The 12598-nt window shown below is 41.1% G+C and overlaps 1 protein-coding gene across 6 annotated transcripts in view; it reads left to right on the top strand.

Moving 5' to 3' along the window:
- Positions 1–12598, top strand: part of Pik3cb (phosphatidylinositol-4,5-bisphosphate 3-kinase catalytic subunit beta) — a 103242-nt gene that overhangs the window by 33669 nt on the left and 56975 nt on the right. For all 6 annotated transcript variants that reach the window (XM_034484067.2, XM_034484069.2, XM_076917577.1 and 3 more), the window contains 3 exons: positions 1897–2122; positions 9320–9543; positions 11530–11709. In XM_034484067.2, coding sequence (XP_034339958.1) covers positions 1897–2122; positions 9320–9543; positions 11530–11709 — 630 coding nt within the window. The remainder of the gene's footprint in view (positions 1–1896; positions 2123–9319; positions 9544–11529; positions 11710–12598) is intronic.

Below are 12598 nucleotides of genomic sequence, written 5' to 3'. Positions count from 1 at the left end.
CCGTCTCCACTCAAGTACTAGAAATGAAAGGGTGTATCCTTACCAGTTTTCTCTGTTTTTCGTCACCAGTGACAAGTAGGACATCTAATCTTGCCTGAGATTGACTTAATCATTGATATTCTCCAGTTCTTTTTTTAAATTAAGAAATATGTATGACATTAAGATTTACAATTTAGACATTTTTAGATTTTCTTCTAGAGTTCAGACTGACTTTGAACTTGTATACAACAGAGGCTAACCTTGATTTCCTGATCCTCTTGACTCTGCCTCTCGTGCTAGAGTTATAGCCCCATTCTACCACACAATGTTCAACTTTGTTTCCTTGTTTTGTTTTTTATTCAAAGCTATATTTAGGTATGTTAAATATCATTGGTTCTTAATCTTCATAGGCAATTTTCTTTGCATATTTTGTGTGCTGTGTTATATTACCCAGGAATGTACAACAATTCCCTATATAACCTATTTTAATTTACTGTTTTGTATTGGCAAGAGAATTATCTATAATAGCTATACTATTGGTTTTGAATCAATGAGTTTATTAAGCATAAACATAGCAAACAAAAGTAAAAGAACAAATAACAAGTAAGATAGATAGCAAAACACCATCAAATAAAGGCATACAAACATCAGGCAGGAACCAACTGGAGAAGTCGAGGCAGTCAGCTGAAGTTCTGATGGAGGAGCTTCCCACAGCTGAATTTCTGACTCCCATTCTCACTGCCTACCCCTCAAGGGTAACCCGAGGAACGAGGCATCTTCTGCCTGTTCTCAAGATCATGGCGTTTTCTCTTCTTGGGCTGTTTGGCTTTGAATTAGGTGACCAGTCCCATCCCTAGACAAGGCTCTAGAAGTTACTTTTGAGGCAAACAGGTTTGAGTCTGAAATAGGGGAAGGAACAATCCAGCTTTCAGAGCCAGTTTCTTAGTGAGTTCAAATAGCACAGGACAACATAGCAATGCAAAGTATGTAACATTTGATTTTTCTTTTTTTTTTCTTTCTTTCTTTATTTCTTTCTTTTTTTGTTTTGTTTTGTTTTGTTTTGTTTTTTTGGGTTTTTTTTTGGTTTTTTTTTGGTTTTTTTTTTTTGAGACAAGGTTTCTCTGTGTAGCCCTGGCTGTCCTGGAACTCACTCTGTAGACCAGGCACTGGGGAGGATGAAATAGGTTACTGAAAGTTTGAGGCCAACTGGCCTATATATATAGTGAGTTCCAGGACAGCCTGAGCTACCATTTGAGATCCTGTCCACATATAAAATTATATCCCCACCCAACAAAAAGAGAACCACTAATCTTTGTGGCATAAATTCCCAAGTTGGGTTTTATTTCTGTTTTCATTAGCTTTCATTACCTGTAAATCAATTATCTGGTCCTTACTACTAAACATTTAGCTTCTCTAGGAGTTGACCTTTTGCAAGTATTAATTTATTTTATGTGTATGGGTGTTTTGCCTGCATGCATGTCTGTGAGTGGCATGCTTGCAGTATCTGCAGAGGTCAGAAGAGGGGCTTGCCTCCCCAGGGACTGGAGTTTGAGATGTTATGAACTGAGTGTGGTACTGATGATTGAACCCCGCTGCTCCTGAAAGAGCAGCCAGTGTTCTTTCTCTTTTTTCCCTTTTTGTTTTTTTCTAGGTAGGTGTCTGTGTAACAACTCTGGCTGTCCAGGAATTCACTCTGAAAACTAGCTAGGCTGGTCTTAAACTCACAGAAATCCACATCTTTGCTTCCCAAGTGCTGGCATTAAAGGTGTACCCCCTCTCTCAGCCAGTGTTGGCGATTGCTGAGTTGTGTCTAGCCTCGTGAACTTTGACTTTTGCAGACTGGCAGTGGGCATCATTGTATATGTATCTCTGTGCGTGCCAGGATTCCAGATAATGTCTGACTCTATTTCCCTGCAGATGTTATGGAAGCAAGTTCACAACTACCCAATGTTTAACCTCCTTATGGACATTGACTCCTATATGTTTGCATGTGTGAATCAAACTGCTGTATATGAGGAACTTGAAGATGAAACACGAAGGCTTTGTGATGTCAGACCTTTTCTTCCAGTTCTCAAACTAGTGAATAGAAGCTGTGACCCAGCAGAAAAATTGGATTCAAAAATTGGAGTTCTTATAGGAAAAGGTAACTCATAGGTTTCTAGTATGAAGCCTTAACTCTATCTTTGTTCTGGGTGTTAACATGTAAGTATATTCTAAGGCATCACTTTCAGTATTTAGTTCATGAGCTGGTAAGTTCGGGGCTTGAGAATAAGATCTGTGCAGGACTGAAGGCTGAACGTTGATGCAGCTCCAGCTATGCGTTCTTGCCTCCACACCCAAGGGCCTGCATTTCATGCCCCTTTCTTTACTGTTGGCTTATTTTTATTTTATACAAGTATTGGTCTTCAATTAATGGTAAGAAATCATTATTTCTTTACCTCAGGTAATTTGAAAAATTTGCCAATACATGATCTTCTGTAATGGCCCAGATAGGTTTCTGTCTCACTGTGTAGACCAGCTGAGGTCTTGGAATTGCTGTTCACTGAGTGTGATCATGCATTTCTTTAATGCGGCACTCTGTGAGGTAGAGGCCAGACTGGTCAACACAGTAACTTACAGGCCAGCCAGGGATACATAGTGAGTCCCTATCTCAAACAGACAGACAGATTAAAATTGCTATCCCCCTGCCTCAGCCTCATGAGTACAGATATTAGAGGCATGCACTACTTTTCTTGGCTGAGGAATCCTTTCCTAATAGATGATTTTTATTTTTTTATTTTTTATGTACTAGCTATAAACACCTCCTAATATGAGCTTATTTGATATATAATTGTTTACCAATTAAGACCATAAATCGATTAACTCATGTTCTTGGCAAAGTTTTGCTCTTTGACCGAAGTTAATTTTAGTTAGAAGTTACCTTTCTATCAAATAAAGGTATGTCCACAATTCCTTAAATTGTTTCTAGGGTTGAAGATGTCGCTCAGTTGGTAGAATGCTTGCCTAGGATGCGTGAATCCCTGAGCCCCATCCAAGCAAATAAACAATCATGGGCATGGTTATTTATGTGTGCTGGAAGGGCAAGGAGTTTAAAGTCATCCTCAGCTACTTGGCAAGTTGGAGGCTCCCAAGGGCTACATAAGACCCTGTCCAAAAGAGAAAGGAATCTCTGGAGAAAATTAAGGACACAGGAATTAATTCTCTCTTGCCATAGAAATCTTAGCAGACAAGATTTAATGTCTGTCAGGATCTTGCTTTGGAGCTGACTTAGTACTACACAGGGTTATTAAGGATAGGGCTTTGAAGATAAATCCCAAATCAGAAAGTCTCTGGAGCTTTTTGGATTTGAGTAAGAGCCTGCTTGGGTGGGATTTACTGCAGAGGCGTAACACAGTGCCACCTCCTTTAAGTTAGCTTCTCCTTGGGGCAGAAGTAAGGTGCTCAATTAGCACCCCAGTTCTTTATTACATTTATTTATTTTTCTATTTGGGTGTGGGTATTTGCTTAACTCTCTCTGCCTCTGTCTGTCTATCTCTCCCTGTCTGTCTCTTTGTCTCTTTCTGTGTCTCTGCGTCTGTCTTTCTATCCCCCTCCGTGTGTGTGTGTGTGTGTGTGTGTGTGTGTGTGTTTGTGTGTGTGTGTGTAAGTCATAGGACAAGGTTTTTGCTGGTTTCCTACCAAGTACATTCTGAGAATTGAACTCGGGTCTTCAATCTTGGAGGTCAGCATCTTTATCTACTAAGCCATCCTGTAGGCCCAAACTTAGATTACTCTTAATCTCGGATATGGATTAACTAGCCACCACTAACTGTCCTAAGCGTGTTAATCTAGCAAATAAAAATATAGGAAATACAAATATTTCATAGGCTATACTTGGGCTAAACCATGTCTTCAGAATTTATCCACGGCGTGATTGAACAGTGCTGTTTTTTCATCTTTCAGCTTTGCCCACCCAGCACAGCTCAGGGTGATATAAAGCAGTAGACGACATTTCATGCACTATATTTTGACTTATGCATCTGTGTTTTGTGTAATGTGCTCTGTAAGTTGATCAAGATATATACAATATTTATAGCATAAATTAAGCAGTTTATATGCTTAGCTGTTTATAAATATTGCTTAGGAGATCTGGCAATTCTTTAAGATTACACACTTGAAAGTTTTTATGTAGAAGTCTGTGTTTCTGAGCAAGTCCTCGATGTTCATACCTAACGAGTTGGTGTCTGCAGTTGCTGCTCTGTCCATAGTGACTGTATCCAGGGCTGGGTGAGGTCATGCCTCCTGAGAAAACAATAAACAATTACTTCAGTTTAACTTCAGGAACAAGGTTGCTCCCTCCTCTGTCCAAAGAAAACAATAGAACTTTTACAGCAGAATAACCCTGGGCAAGCTAAAAATACCATTTCCTCCAGGACGGTGTGCTTGATATTTCTTTACTGTTTATTCTAAATAATTATTTACCAAGTTGGTCTTTGTGCTCTGACTACTCCTTCCCATGAAAGGGCATGCTCCCATGCTTTGCTCTCTACAGCACCCAGTAAAGCAGACTCACAGGCAGACGGTTTATCAGCAGTCTCATGAGACTGTTTGAGTTGGGTCTGGTTTTGGAGATTTGTGATCCCAGCTGCTTCGGAGGCCAGGAAAGGAAGATCACAAGTTGAAGCCTCAAAGGCAGTCTTGCCATCTGGTGAGCCCTTGTCTCAGAGTAAGCATTTCAGAAGAGAGTTGTGTGTGGAGTTTGGTGGCAGAGCACTGGCTTGATGTGGTAGGCCCTGAGTCCAGTCTGGAGCACCATCACCACTCAGTGCCCCTGCCCTACCAGGTCTGGGTTTTGTTCTGATTGAGACTGGGTTAAATATCTTGCCCAGGCTGGTTTCCAGCTCTTGGCCTGATTGAGCCTATCATGGCTATACTCACTAGTGCTGGAGGAGACTGGTCGCTTGCCAGCTTGCCTGGCAGTCTGTAGGACTGGAGTAATATTTTTAGTGTGAACATAGTGTTTTCTCATGCCTTTTAAGTATAATATTTGCCTATATGTCATGCAGTTTTCTATCGTTTTCCTAAGAGAAAGTATATGGAAAGTTAGGTTTAAGATTACTTAGCTTAAGTTATTAATGGCATTTGTCCTCTGTCAGTGTTAGTCCTAGGAATCAATCTCAAACCCTCATGAACGCTGTGCAAGCTCATTGTTACCAAGACATTCTTCAGTCCCAAATTTTTATTTATTTTTTTATAAAAGCGCTGATCTCTGAGTATAACAGAAGATAATTAGGAGTCATTTTATTTCTCCGTTCCTTTAGTAGAACAGTAGTAGTTGGTTTTCCCCTAAAGCAGTGTTGGGTACGGGATCCATCTCATGAAGTGGGCCTCAATCCAGTCAGATAATGGAGCACACGCTTTGCGCTCCCATTGCACCAGCTTGCCTTGCATGCAGGACACCATTATAGATGGTCGGGTTTGTAGTTGGTTTTCACCTTTCTCCTTTGGTAGCATGCAGAGTACTTTCTGATACAGGGTCTTTCTGTGCTACTCAGGCTGACCTGGAATTAGCTTATGTAGACCTTGCTGATCATAAATTTGAGATCTTACTGCTTTAACCTTTGAAATTCCTCAGATTACAGACATTTGTCACCCTGCCTGGCTGCTCTTCCCTGATTTACTTCCCTGATCATCATCATCATCATCATCATCACCACCACCATCATCATCACCATCATCACAATAATAATTGTTTTTAAAGATAGGAGTTTTACTGTTTCCTGGCTGGCCAGAGCTCACTGTGTAGAGCAGGCTTGTCTTGGCTCACAGAGACCCACATGCTGTTGTCTCACAAGTATGCCACCACACTTGACCTTAGCCCTTACATTTAGAAAGAGACATTTTTGTGGTTGTTTTGTAATTGTGTGGGTTTGTGCATGGGGAGTGCCTGTGCAGAGTCTGAGGACAGCCTTGGAAAGTTGTTCCTCTCCCCCCCATCCCCCCCCACCCCAGTTCCAAGCATTGGACATCCACCTTGTGCAGCAAGCACTTTACCCACTGAGACATCTCACTTGCTCCAAAGTTTAATTTTTTAAAAAATTGCATTTATTTATGTGTATGCTTGTTGGTGCACAGGGGGAGGCCAGAGAACAAATTGTAGGAGTCCATTCTCTCCTTCCTCCATGTATGTGACTTCCAGGAATCAACTTGAGCTATCAGCCTTGGCATCTTTACTTAATTATCTTTTACTGTGCCATCTTGCTAGCCCCTAAACTTCATTTTTGAAAGATTTTTTTTTTTTTTGCAGTGGTTCTCAAAATTCCTGAAGCATTACTTTATATAAAGACTATACATAGCCCAGGTATGGCCCTTAATCCCAGTACTGGTGGGCAGAAGCATCAGAGGAGTATCTTTGTGAGTTTGAGGCCAGCTTGGCCTACATAGCAAGTTCCAGGACAGCCATCACTACATAGAGAGACCCCGTTCCAACAAGCAAACAATAACAACAATAAAACACCGAGCCAATGCTTGTAATCCCAGAACTCGGCAGGCAGAGACAGGAGGATCCTGGAGGCTTGTTGGCTACCCACTCTAGCCTAATAAGTGAGCTCCAGACCAGTGAGAGATCTTCTCTCAAAGGAAGGTAGAGGGTGTTGCTGATAACAATGTATGAAATTGTCTGTTGGTCCCGACCTGCATATATGTACACATATGCACAGAAGCCCCCACACATATGCATTAAGGAATTATTACAAAATCAGCAGTGATTCCCGTACTTCAGTGTATATTGGGTTTTATACTTGGAATTGTAGCCACGTCGCATGGGACTCAGGGTGGGCAGTAAACGGTTCAGTAGGCAGACATTAGAGTGCAGTGGATATACTGCCAAGTCACTAAGGGCTGTGGTAAGTGTGCTGCAAGTCAGGCGAGGCTGCTTGGGGTGTCTAGCTCTAAACAGGTGCTGATGATGAGTTTGCAGATGATGGGGTTATAGGAAAGTGAGCAAAACGGAGTGGGATCTGAAAGAGGGCCTTCTGGAGAAGAAGAAGACTTGATAGTGGTGGTTGAGAGGCCCCTAGGACAGGCAGCAAAGACTATTTAAGTATCTGAGCAGGGAGTGTGGTCCAGAAAAAATTTACTACTAAGCTCTTGGGAACCTGACCCCCCCCCCCTTCCTTTTCAGGAGTTATTATAACAAGACCACAAGATGCAGCCGCATTTATGACCATTGCACTGCTGTATAGTGATCAGCGTTTGTCTGCTGGTTCACTTTGTGATGGATCATCAAGAGTAGCTTCAAAACCAATAGTTACACCATTATCTCTCAGATCTTGTGAAATGTTTGAGCTTGAAAGACATGGAAGATACCAAACCTGCTACAATGCCTTAAATTCCATCTGTAATTTCAGGGGAGCAAGCAGACCCTGGATGTTAATCCATGTGGACGGAGTCATTTTATCTTGGTTGTGCTGGATATTCTTTTCCCTGATAATTTAAGAGAATGGGAAAAGTTAAACATTCACACAAGAAAACCTCTCCAAAGAGAACAATCACATTTGAGAGTCCTGTTAGCCGAAAGGTGTGAACTTGGATCCACTACTGTCTTAGCTGAGAGCCAAGTCCTCTGGAGTTCACTTTAATCTGGGCTCTATGAGCATCCTCTTGGCCTAGATCATGGCTTGGACTTTCATCCCACTTCTGTTTCCTAGGAAATTTTTAAAAAGTTAAATTATGGGTATTTGGGTATGTGTATGAGAGTGCAGGTACTAGTGGAGACTATGAGAGGCCATTAGACTCTCTGGAGCTGGAGTTACAGGTGGTTATGAGCATTGTCTTCCATCCCCAAAGTAGGTGCTGAGAGCAAGTTCAGGCCTCTGCAGGATCGGTGTACACGCTAGCAGCTAAGCTATGTTCCCCAGCCCTAGTCTAGGAAATTCCTATAGAAAGAATTATTTAAATGAGAAGTAACACGATTAGATTTGCATTTGGAAAGCTTGTGCAGACTGTAAGATTAGAAAGATTAGGCTGGCAAGGCCATCCACTGAGTGAAGACACTGGAGTAATAGTCTCACAGCCTGAGGTTGGTTTGCAGTACCCACATGGTAGAAGGAGGTACTGGCTCTCACAGACTGTCTTTTAGTGTGTGTGTGTGTGTCTGTGTCTGTGTCTGTGTCTGTGTCTGTCTGTCTGTCTGTCTGTCTGTCTGTCTGTCTGTGTCTGTGTCTATCTGTGTATGTGTGCACATGTGTCTGTACCCTTCCACCAAATCAATAAACATCTAACTTAAAATTTTTCAACTAAGGAATCTGTGGAAAATGTGGTAATTACCTGAAGGAGAGGTGCTGAGGGCTAGGATTGGGTTAACGGCTGCAGAAACAGACAGGTCGACAATTTGAAGACATTTAGAAGGTATTTTAGAGCTGGGTTTGGTAATGCATCCAGCAATCTTAGCAGAAATGCCAAGGCATGAGAACTGCCTTGAATTTGAGAGTAGCCTAGGCTGTGGTAAAACCCTTCTCAAATATCCCCCTACGCCCCCATGTCCCACAGAAAGATAGAGTGGACATAGTGAGGAGGTTGACTTTTGCTGCTGGGTACTCATTCTCTTTCCTCTCGTTAACTATTATCCAGGAATAGAAGAATGTTAGCAGTGCACTCTAAGAAACTCCCATTGTAGGTGGCATGGTGTTATTACCTGCAGAATTCATGCTCACAAACCATGCAAAAGTTACCTCCCCCCCGTAGTTCTTCCCAGTGCTTTTTGTTGGATCACATTCATAGCTATCCTGGGGCATACGTGGCTGTTGATACATGCTTGCTCAGGGTCCAAATGTGTCTACTTAAACAGCCACAGCTAATTTACAGTAATTTTTTTTACAGGTGTCAGACTGTCCAGGAAAATCTATGGCTTTTTTATCATGTGGTTTAAAATTGTGTATTGTGAACTTTATTTTCTGTTATTACATTTTTGCCTTTGTGAATATAGTGTGCTTACTCTATAGCCATGACTGTCCTGAAACTTGTAGTGGCTCTCCTGCCTCCACTCCCAAACTCTCCCAATATTACAGGTGTGCGTCTTCATGCCCAGTCTTGATGGTTGTAAGATTAATAACCCACCTATATTCCTACATAATGTTTTAGATTTATGTGTTTCAGAGACCCGACAGCATGTATATTTTATATATGAGACCCGTTTTATCTGTGGTAGTTTATATTCTTCCATGCTAGTTTCCTGCCAGTTTTATCTGCTTCATAAAAGACAAATATCCAAGTTAGTTTGTATCGAAGATATTTTGTGTTCTTTTCTTTTTTTAAAATTATTTTTAGCTATGAAAAATATAACATTCACAAAATTTCTTAGGTCTTCATGAGTTTGATGCCTTGAAGGATCCTGAAGTGAATGAATTTAGAAGAAAAATGCGCAAATTCAGTGAGGACAAGATTCAGTCTCTAGCGGGGTTGTCTTGGATTGACTGGCTAAAGCACACGTATCCTCCTGAGCATGACCCATCCGTCCTGGAGAACTTGGAAGACAAACTTTATGGAGGGAAGCTGGTTGTGGTTGTGCATTTTGAAAATAGCCAGGTAGTGTTTAATGTACTATTTATATTATTTCATAATGAGCTCTGACTTTACCTGACTGCTGCTCCATTCTTAGAAATGCCTCTTGCTTAGAAAACAATAAAGAAAACTTGCAGAGTTGGTAGACTTAGTTTGTCACTGTGTAGGATTGTGCAAACAATTGACGTGTTATAATAGTGTAAAAATGAGTTGTGAAACCACGCTTCTTAATTGTCCTTTAAAGTTGTAAAACAAAGAAAGCATTTAAAGAGGCATTTCAGTTTTACTTTATGTGTATGAGTATTTTGCCTGCATATATGCTTACTAATTGCATGCCTGGTACTCACAGAGGCCAGATGGCTCTGGATCCTTTAGAACTGCAGTTACAGATAGTTGTGAGCTGCCATGTGGGTGCTGGGAATTGAACCCAGGTCTTCTTGAGGACAGCCAGTGCTCTTTACTGCTGAAACTTCTTTCTGGCTTCTTAAAGAGTGTTTTTTTTTGTTTTTTTTTTTGTTTTTTTTTTTGTTTTTGCTTTGTTTTTTAAAACAAGCTGCAGGCACTATACTGGGCAGATAGTGATCTATTCTAACCCTCTATGGCTGCCTACTTCCAGCCAGGCTGCATCTGAGTCTCGCACTCCCTCGATCGCGCTGTTCCATGTGTGTCCTCATTACATCTCCCCTGGCGATCTGCTCGGTCCCCTTGGGAATCTTCCTGGTCCGTGTCCTCTTTTATCTTTCTTCTCTGCCAAAGATATGTTTTAAATGGGGTGGCGGTGGGGGCTAGTTACATGATTCTTTCCCTCCCTCCCTCCCTCCCTCCCTCCCTCCCTCCCTCCCTCCATCCCTCCTTCCCTTCCTGTCAGATCTCTAACTTTTGATCCTTTGTCTCCTGTCTCCATTGCTGGCATTGTAGGTGTACATCCTAGCCTGGTTTATACAGCAAGCACTGGGGTTTAAATCCATGGCATCACACCTGCCCAGCAGACACTTGGATTGAAACCTCCATTGTTGTTTATTTGATGTTGCTTGCTTGTATGGCTCAGATGTAGGGTGTTTGCCCAGTACACACAAGGCCATAGGTTCAAACGTAGCAGTTCTCGTCCTCTCACCCCCACAGTTGGTAAAATTGGACACAAATCCTTAATTGATAGGTTGCTTAATCAGTAATACAGTATGGATCTTTTCTTACCAGTTACTAGCACATACTTTTTTGTCTGTACTGGGCATCAAAGCCTAGGCCATAGCACAGTAGTGCACACCTTTATTCCAGAGTCAGAAGTAGACAAATCTCTGAGTTCGGACCACTCTGGAATACAGAGGGAATACTAGGACAGTCAGGGCCACACACAGAAACCTTGTCTCCAAAACTGAAAACAAACAAACAAACAAACAAACAGCAATAACAAACCAGGCCATCATGCTAGCCCTGTGGGTGCTGCTGAGCTCCCCCTTAGCCCCAGGTCTGTAAGAATTAACTGGACACTGTCCATTGACCTCCTCTGAGAGTAAACTTCAGCTCATTTTTGGTGTAGGTTTTTTTAAAAAACAAAACAAATGATTATGACACTTAAATAATATGTTTGCATAAAGAAAATGTCTTATATATCACATTTGTTTTATTTTCATAAAAATAAGTCTCCTCAAGTAATATATATTTTTAAAAAATGACCAATAAATGTTTCTATTAACAAAGATTCCAAACCAAAGAATAAACTTAGTATACTGATCCTAAAGTATCCAAGCTGGCCTAGAACTCCTGATCCTTCTGGCTCTGCTGCCTAAAGTCTGGGATTATAGGAGAATGCCACTATGCCAACAACTTTATCTAAATATTAATTTTACCTTGGGAGCTGTGATTTTCAGAATGCAATAACATTACTTCTAAATTATCAGAAAACAAATTGTAAGTATGTACATGTTTAGCATATAAAATATCTGAGTACAGTTGTGTTTTCCAGGCAAACATAAAAACATGTATCATGTTTTCTGCCTTCCCTCTTTTTAGGATGTATTTAGTTTTCAAGTGTCTCCCAATTTGAATCCTATTAAAATAAACGAATTGGCAATCCAGAAACGCCTCACTATTCGTGGTAAGGAAGATGAAGCTAGCCCCTGTGACTATGTGTTACAGGTCAGTGGGAGAGTGGAGTATGTGTTTGGTGATCATCCACTGATTCAGTTCCAGGTATGTATAGTGACTGACTGTCACCGCAACAGCGTGCATAGGTGTCTTTGCCTTGCAGATCTTTAAGGAAGTGCCTGCAGCTGACTGAATATTTGGAGCCTACAGAAAGCTTTACAGAATTATATAATAAACATCTATTACTGGATGATGCTCCTAGGTGCTCGTTACTAAAGTTTTGGCAAGTGTTTTTTTTCTTCCCGGTCCTGTTTGCTTTGTCCTAATAGTGCATGTGAATGTGTGTCTGTATGTTTGCCTTCTAATGGTCGATTATTTCAGTGCTTAACATTGTTTTCCTGCAGCTTGGGATCCTGACTGTGTTATGTATAGCTGCTTATTTTTTTTCTTACAAACATATTTAAGTGTTATATTCTGGAGGAAGTAAAAGAAAACCCTACTTGTTTAAATAGATGCTTGTAAGCATCTCATAGAAAAAGTAAAGTTTTTTTACAGCTCAGCAAGATGACTTAGCAGGTAAAGGTGATTGCCAAGCACTGTTGAGGAACTGAGTTTCATCCCAGGAACTCCTGTAAAGGTGGACAGAGAGAACCGACTCCAGAGTTGTCCTCCTATCTCCACAGCCCACACACACACATTACACACACAAAATGATAATAGCTCCAGGGCCTTCTGTATTTTGAGCATGTGGTTTTCCACTAATTCCCATTCATTGTTTGTCATATTTCTTACTCCTTTATTCTTTCTTGTTATATCCACATGTGGAAGGAGTATTACAAGGATTAGGTCCCACTCTCTGCAGTGGCCAATGAGATGGTTCCATGGGTAAAAGGTGTTTGCATGTAAGCCTGATAACTTGAGTCTGATCCCTGGGACCCTGATGGTGGAAGTAAAAATTGTCTTTTAATTGTCCCCCAAATGTGTGCTATGTCAT

The sequence above is a fragment of the Arvicanthis niloticus genome, chromosome 21 (assembly GCF_011762505.2).
Source record: "Arvicanthis niloticus isolate mArvNil1 chromosome 21, mArvNil1.pat.X, whole genome shotgun sequence".
NCBI lineage: Eukaryota > Metazoa > Chordata > Mammalia > Rodentia > Muridae > Arvicanthis > Arvicanthis niloticus.
The sequence above is the reverse complement of the archived record's forward strand: the minus strand, read 5'-3'. Positions and strand labels throughout refer to the sequence as shown.